The sequence below is a fragment of the Mytilus californianus genome, unplaced genomic scaffold (assembly GCF_021869535.1).
Source record: "Mytilus californianus isolate M0D057914Y unplaced genomic scaffold, xbMytCali1.0.p SCAF_3, whole genome shotgun sequence".
Classification (NCBI taxonomy): domain Eukaryota; kingdom Metazoa; phylum Mollusca; class Bivalvia; order Mytilida; family Mytilidae; genus Mytilus; species Mytilus californianus.
This window is the reverse complement of record NW_026262679.1, coordinates 9,849,145-9,867,796: the sequence shown is the minus strand read 5'-3', so window position 1 is coordinate 9,867,796 and position 18,652 is coordinate 9,849,145. Positions and strand designations below refer to the sequence as shown.

General features: G+C 32.6%; 1 protein-coding gene across 1 annotated transcript; it reads right to left on the bottom strand.

Moving 5' to 3' along the window:
* Window positions 1–516: 516 nt before the first annotated feature.
* LOC127733372 (uncharacterized) lies at window positions 517–8,419 on the bottom strand. Its single transcript, XM_052242743.1, has 2 exons — window positions 8,328–8,419; window positions 517–607 (listed from the first exon to the last, which is right to left on the bottom strand). Exons 1-2 carry the CDS (start codon window positions 8,417–8,419, stop codon window positions 517–519), a joined length of 183 nt encoding a protein of 60 aa, XP_052098703.1.
* Between the last annotated feature and the right edge of the window lie 10,233 nt (window positions 8,420–18,652).

The following is an 18,652-nucleotide window of genomic DNA, read 5'->3' as shown; positions in this document are numbered from 1 at the left end:
TCTCGTTTGAATTATTTTACATTTTTCATTTCGGGGCCTTTTATAGCTGACTTTGCGGTATAGGCTTTGCTCATTGTTGAAGGCCGTACGGTGACCTATAGTTGTTAATTTCTGTGTCATTTGGTCTCTTGTAGAGAGTTGTCTCATTGGCAATCATACCACATCTTCTTTTTTATATATAAAAGTCTTCTAGTCTTTTATGCCATTTGGTTGTTGTCTGATTGGGTGTTTCCCATTCTTCTTTTTATTCATGTAATCCAAAACAATGACTATATAATGACTTTATTATATGACTTTTATCAATGACTTTTATAAGTAAGGTAATTAAGTGCAATATTAAATCGTAAGCTGGCGAGAAACTAAAGATGTTTTGTAAAACAAAAAAACCTTGGTGAACAATAAAGAGCTAAAATAATAATGAAGTCCATAAAACTAATGTCATCTCAATTCTTACGTCAATAAATTTGATTTCGATACGATTAAAAACAAAAATCATACTTGCAATTCGCATTTTATTCATTCAAGAACGTAATGCCTTATGAGACAATATTCAGTCAGTAATTTCCAATATGCATAAAAAGTGTAAGAAGATACCAAGAGAGCAATATAAGTGCAAGGTGAAGAAGATTGAATGTTTTATCTTGTCTGTATGTCGCCTTAGTGCAAAAGTCTATATCGAGGCGAGAAAAACAACGAAAGGCAATCTCCTTTACAAAAAAACTATAAAAAAAACTAAAACAAAAAGACAACTGTCTTCAAAAGAATACAAAAATTATTGAATTTTGAATAGACAAACTTCACAAAATACTAGGAGCGATATCAGGGCCTCAGGAGGAAAAGCAGTTTCTGCTATACTAATGGCATCCATCGGGTCCTTGGTCTTTTTTCGGTTGAATAAGAGCATTTTTACAATTAGTATTTGTCCTTACATATAACAAAACATTCCAATAGAAATTAAACATTATAATTTTAAGATTGGTTGGATCAATTATTTCACAATCTGCCTTTAAGTTTGGAATTGGGAACTATTGTGCATAATACATCAAAAAATGGTGTTATATGCGATGTCATCAAAAAGCAGCAGACAAACACAGATAATAATTAGAGTGTGTAGAACAGAACATAAGAGCCATGTGATTTTAGCAGAGCAGAAGAACAGAACACAGTCATCTGATTTGATATGTGCAGTAAGACAGTGCCGTTTGTTTTAAGCAATACATCATATATGTGTGTTTTAAACAGTGCAGAAGGACAGACTTGTGTTTTAAACAGTGCAGTAGAACAGCGCTATATGTTTAAACCTTGCAGTAGAATACAGCCATGTGATTTCAGCTGCACAACCATGTACTAAAAGCCGTGCAATAATACAAAAACATGTGTAGTAGAACAGGACCGTGTGTTTTTATAATTGCAGTAGGACAGACTTGTGTTTTAAACAGTGCAGTAGGACAGGCTTGTGTTTTAAACAGTGCAGTAGAACAGCGCTATATATGTTTAAACCTTGCAGTAGACTACAGCCATGTGATTTCAGCTGTACAGTAGAACAGAGCCGTGTGTTAAAAGCAGTGCTTTAATACAAACACATACATAGTAGAACATGACCGTGTGTTTTTATCATTGCAGTAATACAGAGCCATGAGTTTTCATCATTACAGTATTATAGCAGAGTCGTGTGGTTTAATCAGTGCAGAAGAACAAAACCTTGTATTCTAAGCAATACAGTAGAACACAGTAAAGTGAAGTAAAACAGAGCCGTGTTTTTAAACAGTACAGTATGACAGAACCATGTGTGTAAAATAGTGTAGTAGGACAGAACCATGTGATTAAAACCTTGCACTGAGTAGAATACAGCCAAGTGATTTAAGTCTGGCAGTAGAACAGAGCTACGTGTTTTAATCATTGTAGTAGAGAAGGGCCGTGTATTTTAATAATTACAGGAGAACAGAACAGTGTTTTTTTTAAGCAGTACAGTAGACAGAGTTGTGTGTTTTAATCAGTTCAATACAGCACAACTATGTGTTTTAAACAGTGTTGTAGAACACAGCCATGCGATTTATTCAGTGTAGTTGACCAAAACAGCGCAGAAAAACAGTGTCTGCCCATGTGTTGTACTCAGTGCAGTAGGACAGGGCCGTGTGTAAAAATCAGTAAAGTAGAATAGGGTGGTGTGTTATAATCAGTGCAGTAGAACAGAGCCGTGTGTTTTATCAGTGCTGAACAACAGAACCATTAGTTTTAATCAGTGCAGTAGCTTAGACATACGTGTTTCAATCACTTCAATAGAACAGAGACGTGTGTTTTAATCAGTGTAGTTGAACAGAGTCATGTGTTTTAATCAGTGCAATAGAACAGGGCCATATGTGTAAACCACTACAGTAAAACAGAGACATATTTTAATCAGTGTAGTAGAATATGGCCAGATGTTTTAATCAGAGGAGTAGATGCATTAAACCGTAAAGAAGTTGTTTTTAAAAGATCTTATTTTAACAAGTACGTAATAAGTTACAATGACGTTACTTATGTATTTTTTTTCTTTTTTAATAATATTAGGAGTTATTCATAAATTATTCCAATGTTCCATTAGGGAGCTACCATTTGATTTTTATGGAGGGGGGGGGGGGGGGGGCTAGGATGAAATTTGAAAAAAGGAAGGACAGGAGTTTTGAGTAAAAAAAAGGCAGGATGAGCAACTTTGCCCAAAAAAAAGGCAGGATGACAATTTATGTAAAAAAAGTCAGGATAAACTAATAAAAAAAAGGCAGGACCGAATAGAGTGAAAAATAAAAAGGCAGGACAGAGATAACAATTTTTCATCCAAGCCCCCCCCCCCCCCCCCCCCATAAAACATCAAATGTTAGCTCCCTTAACTACTAGCTTTGATCTCCAATTTCTTGTATTGATAAGAACATTGTGTCATTCCAATTGCAATAAAACAATAAACATAACGACAAGAAAGCTAACAGAGCGAAGTATTGCTCAGAGACAAGCCAGACAATATAAATAACACGGGTTTTTTTATACAAATGAAAACACAAACGCTATGACAGTTATTTCTTCTAAAATCAATATTATTACTAACCGATCTAGAGCAACACAGACTCAAATAATAGAGACGATTGACATTCCGAAAGGCACCAAATGTGTACCTCCACTTGCATATCTATTTCCCTACACTTTTGTGGAAGAATTTTTGAAATACTCCCCTGATCCTTTTCCTCTATTTTCCGCTATATAACGATATTCTTTCATTAAGGATCTTCTCATGTTTCAGTCTCATTGAAATCTCGTTCGGGAATTATTTCCAAAAAATGTGATACAAGTGGAAAATATCAATGATTTTTAAAAATGTTATAACTAAACTATGTGAAAAAATTGTGTATTTATAATAAGTAGTTTTTGAGTAATAAAATTTAGTCAGTGTCATCAGCCAAAATGTTGAGAAAATGGGTAAAGTGTACAAAGAAATGATTTTACCAAAATATGTACATCCCATATCAATTTTTCCTTTTCAAAATTCTTAGATATGTATTTTGTCAATCATTCATAACAAAAAAAGTTGATAGAATATGCTTTTTGTTCTAAAAAAATGAGAAAAATCCCAAATTTACAAAATTTACAGCATGGTCAATTTGACACGAAAAAGCAACAAAATCTTATAAAACTTTCTTATAGTAACACCTACCTATAGTTTTTATAAGTTAAATTTATTCAAATTGGTCCACTTCATCTTTAGTGAAAGTATGAAAAAAAGTTTAATTGTGAAACTGTGATTTTTTTTCATGATAATAGCCCAAAAATGGGTAAAAATTGATGAAAAATGGGAAAATCATAAAAATGGGGTACTTTCAAATGGCCGTAGCAAAAAGAGAAGTGCACCACCATATGATTTTTTCTCCATCAATTTCTTTTTTACAGTCATATAAACCCAAAAATCAGGTTAAAAAAAAGTCTAATTCTAGAAATTGTTGGCTCCTCAGAGGTGTACATCCTTAAGCCCCGGTCACACCTTACCGGATAGCGCGAACGAACGCCGAACGGATAACTTTTTTTCAATCCGTTCATGTCCGTTAGAAGTCCGTTCATATCCGTTAGACGTCCGTCCATATTCGTTTCATGTCCGTTTTATCCGTCGACGTCCGTTCTGTCCGGTGGAAAATTTTGAGCATGTTCAAAACTTCGAACGGACGTCCAACGGATATAGTGTCCGTTTAACGTCCGGTAGTAGTCCGTTTAACGTCCGGTAGTAGTCCGTTTTTAACGGTACTCGTCCGTTTCGTTTCCGTTTTGTATCCGTTAATTGTCCGTTATACATCCGTTGATGGTCCGGTAGACCAATTCACCAACGGACTACTACCGGACGTATAACGAACGTATAACGGATAAGAAGGATGATAAACGGATGTGAAACGGACATGAACGGAAGGATAACGGATAAAACGGATTCGTACCGAATGTAAAACGAATAAATGCCAATTGAAAATTATGCGTTAGAAATGCCAATTATTGGTATGTTAGATTTCTTGAATGTCATGAATGTTTATTATTCATAATGGATGGCTGAGTAAGGGCACGTCTTCACTATCAAACAGCTCTTATTTAGGCCAGACTGAACTTAAATGTTGCAAATATAAACCTTCTAGACTATAAACTACAACCAGTTACACGAAAACTTTTTAATTATTTTAAGGTCACGTTTATGTGATTTACATGTACTAATATTGCCGCCTTTAATTTCCCGCTTAACTTGTTCATCCGTTTTATTCGGTACGCTTTCGTTAGGTGTCCGTTTTATGCGGTACTCGTCCGTTGGATGTACTTCGACATCCGTTCTGTCCGGTACGTTTCCGTTTCTCGAACGTTACATATCCGGTGTGTGTCCGTTAACCATTCGTTATGCGTCCGTTTTATATGGTCAGTACACCAACGGACTCCCAACGGATACAAATTTTGTCAACTGAAAACTTTTTTTTCATCCGTTCGGCGTCCGTTCGACCTATCCGTTAAGGTGTGACCGCAGCTTTAATTATAAAGGATGTGCTACGTCTCATCTATGCCAATTAGTTAATTGAAGTGTTACATTAACTTGCATCTGTGTCTCTTATCATTGAATTGCTTACGGGGGGCTTGATACTAAAAGCATTTGTGAATAAGCTATTTTTTGTACCAAAACAGATAAAAGAGAGTACTTTATTCGTATGTGAAAACAATGTAGAATAATATGAACAAAAAACTTTACCAACATATATATTCATAAAGTCTCATCTATATCCAAAATTAACCTTTTATCATCAGTGAAAGTTCTGAAAAGTATTTCAGAATTAAATTATTTTGTCTTCCAAAGAATTTGAAAAGAACGAATCTTTTTGGCAATTTCCGTTCCAATCGATTTTTCTCATTGCATGCACAACACGATGGTGGTTGTATACTGTGCAAACATTTGGTTTCATTGAAACATATAGTTCACATGTTAATGTGATAACTCTGAAAAGTACGATGATAGTACAGTTTATAGGGAAAAAAGATAACTCTGAAAAGTACCATAGTACAGTTTATAGGGGAGAAAAAACATTGTCAGTAATAAGTTAACAATGCATCAAAGATCTTTTATAAGTCGTGATACTTTAGTTAAGCTTATAATTCGTTATAATGTCATTGATTTACAATAATGTACTTTCAAAATCCGACAGATAAATGACGGAAATAATTTATAGACTTGACTTGATTGTTGATAGATAATCATCATAAAACTGCTATTATGCCAATGTCTGCAATTTCATAAATAAAATGGCATATTCCTTTTATACCTTTTTAAAATTAGATCTATAGTTTAACATTTGGCTATTTTAAAAGCTTAGCATATATAATAATTTGGAAATTTGTTTGTCGGTGAAGGCCGTATAGTATTTTTAGGATTAGAGGTCTAGATTTATGAACTTTTATTCTAAAACTTATATATTATCATCTCCATGCAACTGATCAAAAGTCTACACAGAAAACTTTCACCTTAAATACGTAATTTGCATTTCTGAGTAATTCGAATACGTATTCAGTTTATTGAGCTTTTTTTCATTATCAATTATCAGACATTCCTCTTTTGAACTACTTATATAATTGATCAATTATAGTCTAAACTAAATGTATTTCTTAGGAATTGGTCATATTAGGATATCATCAGTCAAAATGCTTATCACTGATGAGACAACTCTCAAGAGAATAAACTATAATTATTGAGATTAAGAGCATTTTCTGAAAAAAATGAATTGACAGACAAGCTTTGATTTGTCAATCATTAAGATTCCAAAACAACTTAAGTAGAAGCATAATGACATAGAAATGTACTTGTTATGATTCCTACCGCTTTTAATACTATTATTTTGAAACAATGTATATAAAAGTCTTCTAGTCTTTTATGCCATTTGGTTGTTGTCTGATTGGGTTTTACCCATTCTTCTTTTTATTCATTTTTTTAAATCAAAAACAATGACTACAAGACAAAACTTATGAATTTGGATTTAACTTGCTGAAAGCTTTCTATTACCAGAAAACATTGAATTCAATCATAGAAGAATGTGGCAACAATATACTTATTTGCCAATTTATTGTTTATTTGATTCTTTCACATCATTTATGAATAACGTAAACGCTTCATACTAAAACTGTGCACGGTCACGTCGTTTAAAACCTTATAAAACGACTTAAAGAAGCATTTATTCAATCTGAATGCTTAAGACAACTTAACATACGATTCATTTTGTAAAAAAAAAGAAATACATTCCTACGCTTTTGGTAACGTTGTCATGGTGAGCTCGTGCAGTCACGCTGTGTTTTATTGATCTTATCAGCCCGTTAACTAGTGTTGGGTGCCAGTCAAAATGATGGTAACCTTATAAAACATCAATATAACGCATTTGTTAGAGTATAAAAGATTGATCTTTCAATTATTTTAAATTATTGTATGACTATAAATTTTCTGTTTTCTCTTTGGCTAAAAGCAAAGAAAATTCTTTCCGAGGGGTTGATATAATATTTGGAACAGCGTCCGTGTACCTAAATATAGACATTCCAACGCAATGACGTAGTTTTATGATGTCATCGGCAAATTCTCTTTTCTTTCTTTTTCTTCTTGTTTTCGGTTTATTTTTTCTCTTCTTCTTATTTTCGGTATATTTTTTGTTAGTAAACTTGTAATATTTCAACTTATGGAAATTAGCAACTGCAAAAGCAGCTGATATATTTAGTATAAAAACAGGCCGGAGCAGTTTTAAAAGTATTTCGAGCAAATAATAGAAAATTGGAGAAGGATAAAAAAAAGTCATATAATAAAACAATAGTTGACTTTTGATTTAATTGATAAAATTTATCAACTCACCAACCTCAGTGAATATCATATACCTGGAGTTGATAAATCATTGTATCAACCTCACCAAAAGTCAATAATTGTATAATGTATTGCAAACATCAATTTTAAGGCCTACCGGCTTGTTTGAAATGTTAAACATTTTCTGTACTTTACTCTACCAAAATGATTGCATATTACACAATTTGAAAGTGATCAAAAAGCAGTATAATCCGATTTGCATATGCTTTTTCAATAATGACATATTTGTCATCGTTAGCATGTCGCCGTTATCCAATTACACAATCGATTTCTTAAGTTATTAGGACAGTTAAAGGCTAAGTGTCAATGTCAATGTACTGATTATTTTGTTTTGTTTGAGAAAATGAAGGTCATTGGGAAGTAGTAAAACCTATTGTTCAAACTCTATTCACATTTCGTAGAAGTATGATATCTATTTCAGTGTACACGTGTTTCCGGGTTAACGTTTGTATGTTCTACTGACCACTATATATACCATCATTCCATCTAATAAAAACAACTACACCAAAAACTGAAAACTAGTCATGACACTCTGCAGATGTTTTATTTTTTCTATCTCCTTTCCACTACTAGTATACTACATTAGAGTGAACAAAATCAAAGTTATCAGCACATAGTTGAAAAACAATGAAATAGAATGCAACACTGGATTCCAAAAACAATTTCTAGTTATTTTGATTGTATCTAAAGTAGATGTACAAGAAGACATCATTGAATACTATGAGAAACAAGAAGAGACATCATTGAATACTATGAGAAACAAGAAGACATCATTGCATACTCTGAGAAACAAGAAGGCATCATTAAATACTCTGATAAACAAGAAGACATCATTGAATACTCTGAGAAACTAGAAGACATCATTGAATACTCTGAGAAACAAGAAGACATCATTGAATACTCTGAGAAACAAGAAGACATCATTGAATAATATGAGAAACAAGAAGACATCATTGAATACTCTGAGAAACAAGAAGACACCATTGAATACTCTGAGAAACAAGAAGACATCATTGAATACTCTGAGGAACAAGAAGACATCATTGAATAATATGAGAAACAAGAAGATATCATTGAATACTCTGAGAAACAAGAAGACATCATTGAATACTATGAGAAACAAGAAGACATCATTGAATACTATGAGAAACAAGAAGACATCATTGAATACTCTGAGAAACAAGAAGACATCATTTACATGCAAGTTTTGTTGATTTAAACACCTCCCACATTCTGTTAGCTGTTAGCACAGAGGGAGAAATATTAGGATTTCAATAGATATAAGAAATGCATGTGATTTATTACATGTAGGTAGTGTGATAACTATATTTTGAAGGTTAATTTCTTTTCACAAATTCCATTTTTTCCATATTTTAATATAACTTTATCTAACAAGTTTTAAAATTGTTCGTACCAAATGTTGAGGGGACAATTCATTTTCAACTCTCGTGTTTCATTCTTGTCATATATATGTAGGATCATTATAAAATTAAGAAATAGCCAATTTTGAATAATGAAACTCCTCTATTAGGCGTTGCGGGACATATTGACTGTATATCTTTTGTTCCTCTATTGATAAGCTTTCGAATGACGTATACGGTATATCTGTAATTAGGGGCTGAAGGGTCGCAGCAGCCCATTCCATTATTCAAAATATCCATTTCATTATTCAAAATTGGCTAATTCACAGTCAAAAAATAAATTTTCGATTTCATTATTCACTTTTCAGCTTGAATACTGAAATATGAACTATTTCATTATTCATTATTCATCACTTAACGTTGAATAATGAATAATGAACTATTTCATTATTCATTATTGAATTTTGAATAATGAAAAATGAATAATTGACGTACTTCAGCGCGGTGCAAATTTTCTAGTTTCCTAATCTATGGCGGATTTTCTAGTTTCCAAATCTATGGCAGATTTTCTGCAAATGGAGGCCCAGTACATACACATCTGACCAATGACTTGCCTAAAACGAGTGACTTTCTAAAAAAATCTTACGTTCTAACGTTACCGGTTTTCAACATAAATATAGCTGAAAATGATGTAGGCAGTTATTTGAAATTCATGACAGATTTATTTTTTTTAGTTTCCAAATATCAAGAAAGATTATTTGCTTCAATAATACACTGTCGGGTAGTCGTTGTAATATAGTTGAAAAATGCTTGATTATGTTAAAAGAAATTTGAAGAGTACCTAATGGATAACAAAATAACAAGAAAACAGCATAGCATAACACAAAATTATGAAAGAAAAGCAAAATGCATACCAAAGTCACAGTAAAAACTCTTACATTCAATGGCAAGGCAACACCAGAAACACGATGACAGGAAAACAAGAAGAGAAACAAACATGGAATACAAACACCGACAACACAAATACCCAAAGCATGACAAATGCGAATTATCATAAAAACCAAGAGTGAAATCAGGTACTCCAGAAGAGTAAGCATTTCCTGCTCAGCATTTGGCACCAGTCGCAATGTCAAATGGTAACGAAAAAGCTTTCAATAAAACCGGTATCTGGAATGGTATTCGAATCTATTTGTTCCGCCATCGTTAGCGGCGTCAACGACATAATATAACGTTATTTAATTGTGACGTTATAGTTTACTCCCCCCCCCCCCCCGGAAAATTACGCAATTTAAAATTCTGCTATAGATTTGGAGAAAAAAAAAACTGCCATAGATTTATGATTTGTATTGCGTTTGTGACACCCTATTTGCCATAGATTTGAAATCTGTCATAGATCTGGAACCCACCATAGATTTGAGTCCTACATATATGTTCAAAATAGTATTGTATTTTTTTCTATGTGCATGGTCAGTTAAATACCAAAGAAAAATCTGTACGGACGCCTGCCATGTGACACTTTAAAATATTTCGGCAATTTAGAACCTTTTCATGTAGTCCGTTTGTCTTTTGCAATTTGACTGTTTTATTTGTAATAGCATTGCATCATTGAAGATTTGATAATAACACCATCCGCACTTTGTGTATTGTTGACCTCGTAAGTAGGTTTTTATTATTCTCCTTAGCTCTACCTATAACAAGGAATCCGAAAACTTCTTGAGTTAGCAGTTTTATTTTTTTTTCTTCAGATAAATATTTTCAAAGCATGTTTGTAATAGCAAAATAATGTAACTTCAACTGATTTTCCGTAATTCATACCAAAATGGAATGCTCTTTTCATTATGTGTCTATCATAGCCGTAATGGGTTTTAATTGGAATTTGTTGAATTAATCAAAATATGTTGTCATTTGAATGTAAAAGATGCTCTGAACCTGTTGACACTTACGGATTACAACATTCTACATCTCTTCATTGTTATTCATATAAGGCCATAATCCTGCTCATCAAATGAAAACGTTGCTTCCACATTAATGCTGCATCACTTTATATTTAATTCTTCAGATGTATTTAGATATAGCGTGTTTAGAATAAAATATATCCATTATGGATCATGACATTTCAATATGAGAAATCTTATGTTTATGGATAGTGTTTTAATGAAAGGACGTCAACACATTATATATCTATCATGTTTATACAAAGTCAGATTGACTGTAAAACCAATGTTCAAGTTAAATACGCGCAACATTGTGAATTATGGGTTTTGGTTGGAAGTCATGAACTTTTGTTTTTGTTTTTTACATTTAGTGTATATGCAGGGGTCTGGTGTTAACAAAATGGTTAAAGGCGAATATGCTCGGACTAGTACGATCTCGATTGAACATAGGAAATAGAGAAAATTATCATTCTATAAAAAAGTATTATAAATATAGTTTGTTTTCAAGTTATTTTACAACAGTTACTTTAATCTTTTATTGAATACATTTTCTGTCGTAAAAGCCTTTCCACTGTATGTAAATAATATTGATTGGTGGAGTGTATCCCACGTGACATTGACCAAACCTTCATGTCCCCTTTCAAGCCCCTTTGTGTTTACATGGTGTGACATTTCGATAAGTAGTGTCAACTTATTTCAGACACAAAGATTATCAAGTTTCCGATACTGACTTTGTATAATTGGTGTTCATGACAGGTTAACAGTAATAAATACCAACATATAGAATGGAAAACAGATAAAAATATAAATTATTAGATATAAGGATGATTAATAAAAAAGCAATCATGCAGATAGAAACAAATCATTAAGTAATTACAACGAACATGGACTTGACCGGTGCATAACAGTCCCTGAGGGATGGTAGTCGACATTTCACTCATTGAAATCAAATGTTTTACAAGAAATAAATTGCATCTTTCAAATGAAATCGACCATCAACTTTACTAAACTGCGTATGAATGAACTACGTTACAAAAGTTATTATATCGAAATGTAGATATTCACTACTTTCAGGGTTTTTTTGACAGAATTTCAAGAACTTTATTCAAAACCAGGGGTTATCAATTTATATCGGATAATATAGAGTGTTAATAGTTCCCGTATTATAACTATTACTTTTTCATCAAATGAAATATATTATATGTTCACATATTTTCAGTCACTAATATTAGACAATCAGACAACTATCCACCAAAGTTAAAATGAAGTGGTAGTAAGCAATTATAGGCCACCGTACGGCCTTGAACAATGAGAAAAACCCACACCGTATAGTCGGCTATAAAAGGAATCGACATGAAAAATGTGAAACAATTCAAATGAGAAAACTAAGGGCCTAATTCAGGACAAAACAATTTACGAAAAACAAAATGACAGACATGAACCAACGACAACCACTGTACAACATGCTCCTGACTGAATCAGTTAAATAGGTATACTGATTGATATTTGAGTCAGTTAAAGTTGGGTTTTGAACTATGAACTTGCAGTATTATTAGATGATTATTTGGTGTTTTGTGTCTTTTTGTTATTTGTTTTTGTGCAATGTACCGATCAGATGAGTGAAGTTCTTCCCAAATGGTTTTATAGTTTGTTCTAATGTTGTATTGTTACACTAATTGCCTAGGTAGGGGAGGTTAATGCGCTCATAAACATGTTTAACCCCGCCACAGTTTTTATGTGACTGTTTTAAGCCAGGAGCCTCCTGTAATTCAGTGGTTGTTGTTATTTCATGTCTATCATTATTGGATTTTTTATTGTTTTACAATGTATTATACATTAGGTCATTGGTTTTCTTATTTTAATTATTTTAAATGTTGTCATCGTGGGGCATTTTTCAAGCTAATGATACGTTATGGGTTTTGCTCATTGTTGACAGCTCTGCAGTGACCTGTCAGAGGCGGATTTAGAGGGTTTTCCAGGGGGCCCGGGCCCCCCTTTTGTGGGAATAATTTGGTTCATTATTTAGGGAATCACTTAAGCATGACTGGCAGTCACCCCCCCCCCCCCCTTTTATGAAAATTTCTGGATCCGCCACTGCCTGAAACTGTTCGTATAGTTTTCAATCGATAGTTGTTCTATTGGCAATCGTACCATATCTCCCTATTTTATAATTTGTTAAAACCACTTTAGGTTATCGTAACATATTATCAATCGTGATTACAGATTTAACTGCTAAAGATTTCAACTTATAGATTTCATAAGGCGGACAAGGTGATACCTTTTGACAAAAAGATACAATTGATTATATGAAGTCGGTATTAAAAATGTCTCTTTTCATTCAAAATTAATATTGTTAGTGTTTTCAGTATGAAAGCCCCATAAAAGATATTTAAAACTGCAGTGTAAACTAGATACTAGGGACCATTTGCCACACCTGGTGGGCTCATATGGACCGTCAGTATTCTATTTGATTTTTTGACAATTTACTTAATGTTACCTTGATGATATATTTGCTTTAAATCATCAAGAATACTCAAATTATACTGCGAAAATTTACCACAGGGGAACTGTTTAAATGGACCCAATATAAACACCAATAATTGTTTTTTTCTAAATTTGGATATTTCAGTTTCACGAAAAACGATTATCAATTTAACACTTTTAGAAAGATCTTTGAATATTGATATCAGTTCTAACATTGATTTAGTTTTTTGATAAATTAAAACATAGCTAAATGTGTATTAGTAGACAGTTATGAACACTTATTATCATGTATACATCCTGCCGATTATTATATCTTGACATTGCAAAAGGCCTCGATCGTCTCAGACTATAAACATATAGTGTCTTTACATTAAATCCGTTGAATATGTACAGTACTGATTCTTATATTAGTTTGAGAAAAACGTTCATTTATTAGCTGAAACTGGCTTTAATATAGCTTTCAGTAAATTCGGGGTTTGCTCATTGTTGAAGGCCGTACAATGATGTATAAGTAGTTGTTTACATCGTCGTTCTTTGGTCTCTGAGTGATAGTTGTCTCAATGGAAATCATGCTGCATATCCTTACTCGGCTTAGTCTCTATAATTTCGCATAATAAAATAAAGCATTATTTATCTCGTAGCAAAAGGGTCTGAAGTCAATTACAACTAATAAATAAATCATATTCTCCCAGAGTCTGGGACTAAGGTAACAATCAGTACACATCCAACGGATTTAGTGTAAAGACGTCATAAACAGTAAGAAAACCCCATTTCCTTGTGCAATTCCAAAATGTAAGTGTACTGTATCGACTGGATGTAGGATCATGAGTTCTATATATCTAGTTACATATATGTTTTAATCTATCAAAAACAAAATCAATGTACCGAAAACAAACCCAAATATGTAAAGATCTTATACTACGGTGTTCAATTGATAACCTTTAAAAATATGTTTATTCCGGGACTATTATATTAACAGTATATCATGTCTCAGATTTATTCAAAGGACCAATGAGTTATCATGGATCGTATCTAAATTTACGGCTTTATAAACAACATCACCGTAAAAGTTAGGATGTGATATCACGTATTTAATAAGAATTCTGTAGGTAAAGCAAACTTTCCTAATCAAGTCTTTGTATCTATATGGAAGAATTTAGTAAATGTTTTAAATAATTTGAGGTAATGAAATCTATGACTTAATAATTTACCAGTTATACATAAATTACGTTCAATGAATTCTAAAACGCTACTACCTCTAAAGAGCCTGCATCTTCAACAATGGCCACTTTTTAGTAAAAATTATCTTCAAAGGGGAACAACTCTATTAAAAGTTAACTGATAATTTTAGTCATGTTGAAATACTTGTAGATCTTATCCTGCTGATAATTTTTCCTTTCTAAAGTCTCTATTTATCTATTTATTTTTTATAGAAAAAATGTAAAAATTATCATTAAAGGGCAATAACTCCAATAAGTCCACTGAAGATTTCGACCATATGGCTTATTTGTAGATCTTGTCTTGATTATCAATTGTGCCATTTAAAGTTTCTATCTATCTATTACAGTTTTCAAGATAATAGGCAAAAAGGGATAATTTAGTAAAAAACGTCGTTAAAGGGCAATAGCTCTAATAAGGAGTCGTCTGACGATTTTGGTAATGTTTGACATGATCATTTGTGCTATTTAAAGTTTTTATCTATCTATTACAGTTTTCAAAATAATAGGCAAAAACGGGAAAAATTTGGTAAAATCGTCATTAAAGGGCAATAACTCTAATAAGGAGTCGTCTGACAGTTTTGACATAAATAGACAATAGTTAGAGCTCAACATTCTAAACATTTTTCCTCCTGTAAGAATTTCTCTTTTTATAGCTGTTTTCAAAATAATAAGCAAAACTTGCATTTTACCCCTATGTTCTATTTTTAGCCATCTTGGTTGGCTGGCGGGGTCATCGAACATTTTTAAAACTACATACCCCAATGATGATTGTGGCCAAGTTTGGTTAAATTTGCCCTCTGGTATCAGGGGAGAAAATTTTTGTAAACGTTAACGGACGACGACGACGGACGACGACAGAAGACGATCGACGGACGCCAAGTGATGAGAAAAACTCACTTGGACTTTCGGCCAGGTGAGCTTAAAAGGAATATTAACGATAGGGAATAATGAAAACTCGTCTGTTTTGTCGTTTATTCATGTATAAAGTTTCCCGCGTGAAACTGAAATATCCAAATCTAGAACGGACAATCATAGTATGTCTGTCTGTGTTAAATTTATTTAATATTAATTCCCTTTGGTAAATTTACGCAGTAAAATTAGAATGCCTCCTTGTTCTGATCTCACGAACTGGTATGCACAATTCATGTATATTGAAAAAAAATGCATGGCATATCTGAGACAATTCGTTATACATTTTCTGATTTATGATGAAATGCAACGTTCGCACATGACAATGGAACTCATGAGTAATGGTCTGTATACCATAAACGTTATAACTCTTGGTCATCATTAATGAAGTGACTTTTTGCTTTGTTTTCGTGTTCACTGAATGATGTGTGCGAGTTTCGAGAAATAATTGTAAAGATGATAAAATAGTAATGAAGTATAAGCTGAAAGTAGAGAGAATGACTGGCTACTTTATTGGAATAAATATAAAGATGATAAAAGTCGTAATGAAGTATGAATTGGAAGTGGTGGGTATGACTGTTAAGGTTATAGTTTATTGGAGTTGATGGCGTGAAAACATCATGCTGATTAAATAGAGGCGATTGACACGACGAAAAGAAAATCCTTATTATGTTCATTAAAACAGCAAGTTATTGACGTTCGTTTTTTCTGATAAATTCTTCCGGTCTGTTAGCATCTGTCAAGTAGAATTGTCTGCTACTGTTTACTCTAAGCTTCAAGTATGTCGACTTATGTATACAATTATTACAAAATTTCACCTCAATTGAGGACATGTGTAACACATCCATTTTAGTGTAAAGCACAGACTAGGTATATCTTATCCCCAAGTCTCAAGTCCGTTAAATAATCACACGAGAAATCGTCTCTTGTGATTCCTTTAATGGAAATCAACACATCATCTGTGATGCAATTTTCATTCCTGTTTTTTGGATATTTACAATCACCGTAATGACTGACATGACTGTGAATAAACCGCCTGAAGAATATTTCTTCTTCAGAAAACAACCAGATTTTTTAAGTTATTACAGATCTAGATAAACAAAATCTAAAACAAAATTTTAAGATAAAATTCTGGGCTTTTGACCTATTTCGTTTGAACAATATTTTGCCGTTTTAAGCACCAATAACTCTTGCGTCGTTTTTTTTAACCTAATTCAAATCTTATTGTTTTAAATAGAGGAGAAATCAAACGTTACCGTTATTGCTGATGACTTTTTTTCAAAGATATTGAAATGTGAAATTCATTAAATGAAATGAAAAAAAAACAAAAAAAAAAAACCGTCATTTAAATAACTGGGATTTGACAAGATCAAATAATATTATTTGAATTATCAAACACGTGTTTGTTATGATTGCCAATTCAATTGCAGAATGAACTTTTCAACTCAACCTTGATGCTGTAATTTTATCATAAGAATGCATTTTCTTAAAATTTGCTGTCAAAATGATGTAGAATTCCACTCTAAACAATAATTGCTTCTTGAAATGAGAGTTGAGAGTTCAATGATAACATCTTCAAGACCTAGAATTTCTAATTATGAACTCCCACTTTGTTTTTGTTAAATGTAAAATGTGAATTTCAAATCAATCAACCATAAATTAATAAAAAAAATAATTAATTGGGTTTTTTTTCGGTTTAAAAAAAATATTTTATTTTGTTTTTCTTTTTGTTTTTAAACAATTAATAATATTTATAAGAATACACAGAGTTCGTCCTAATTCAGTTTCAAATCCAATGGTTTATTTCCCTTCACATGTTACACTGGCAACGATAAAACACAACACAAAGCACTTACCTTTTCACTTCCTTGGAAAAGCAAAATTTTCAATATTCTCGCTAATTAAGTCCTGAAAACATTAAAGAAAACCCCTAGCAAATGGACAAATAAACGTCCAAAGAAGGAAATAAAATCAATAGAGGATGGGTTTCTAAAAAGAGAGTCTTGCTGTCTAGTAAACCTATTATATAAAATCTAATGAGTATTATCATACATCATTTTCCTTCTGGGCAAGAAGTTTAGTGGCTTCACAATCAGTTAAAACCAAGAAGCCTTTATTGAACTATTAGCATCGACGTTTTCTGACACGATAGAAAGAGAACAACGCAGATATAAAACATCACCATGTTTATGTGGCTCAAGCACCTTCTGCTAATAAAACCTGCATAAAGATTGTATGTGAAATATATATCTTACAGTGAAGTTTTAAAATTAGCGATTTTTATAAACAAATCTTTGAAAAATATAGAAATCTAGGAGAATCACAAGTAGTTTGGGGATTTTGTAAAATCCCTGATAGTGTTAGGTATTTTATAAAACCAATGACATTATTGCTAGGGTATATGTATAAGAAATACATTTTTTTCTTATATAGTAAAACAAATTCAAACTGCTTACTTTCAACAGATATTATAAGGGACAATCAAAATTCAGGCATAAGTCGAAGAAAACGACAACACGATGGAAATGAAAAACGAAAGTCGACGAAAAGACTGATTGATTGCTTGCTTAACATCCAGTGGCAAACATTTAACGAAAAGACTGATTGAGTGTTGCTTGCTTAACATTCAGTGGCAAACATTTAACGAAAAGACTGATTGAGTGTTGCTTGCTTAACATCCAGTGGCAAACATTTAACGAAAAAACTGGTTGAATGTTGCTTGCTTAACATCCAGTGGCAAACATTTAACGAAAAGACTGATTGATTTAGTGTTGCTTGCTTAACATCCAGTGGCAAACATTTAACGAAAAGACTGATTGATTGAGTGTTGCTTACTTAACATCCAGTGGCAAACATTTAACGAAAAGACTGATCGATTGAGTGTTGCTTACTTAACATCCAGTGGCAAACATTTAACGAAAAGACTGATTGATTGAGTGTTGCTTACTTAACATCCAGTGGCAAACATTTAATGAAAAGACTGATTGATTGAGTGTTGCTTACTTAACATCCAGTGGCAAACATTTAACGAAAAGACTGATTGATTGAGTGTTGCTTGCTTAACATCCAGTGGCAAACATTTAACGAAAAGACTGGTTGAGTGTTGCTTGCTTAACATCCAGTGGCAAACATTTAACGAAAAGACTGATTGATTGAGTGTTGCTTACTTAACATCCAGTGGCAAACATTTAACGAAAAGACTGATTGATTGAGTGTTGCTTGCTTAACATCCAGTGGCAAACATTTAACGAAAAGACTGATTGAGTGTTGCTTGCTTAACATCCAGTGGCAAACATTTAACGAAAAGACTGATTGAGTTTTGCTTGCTTAACATCCAGTGGCAAACATTTAACGAAAAGACTGATT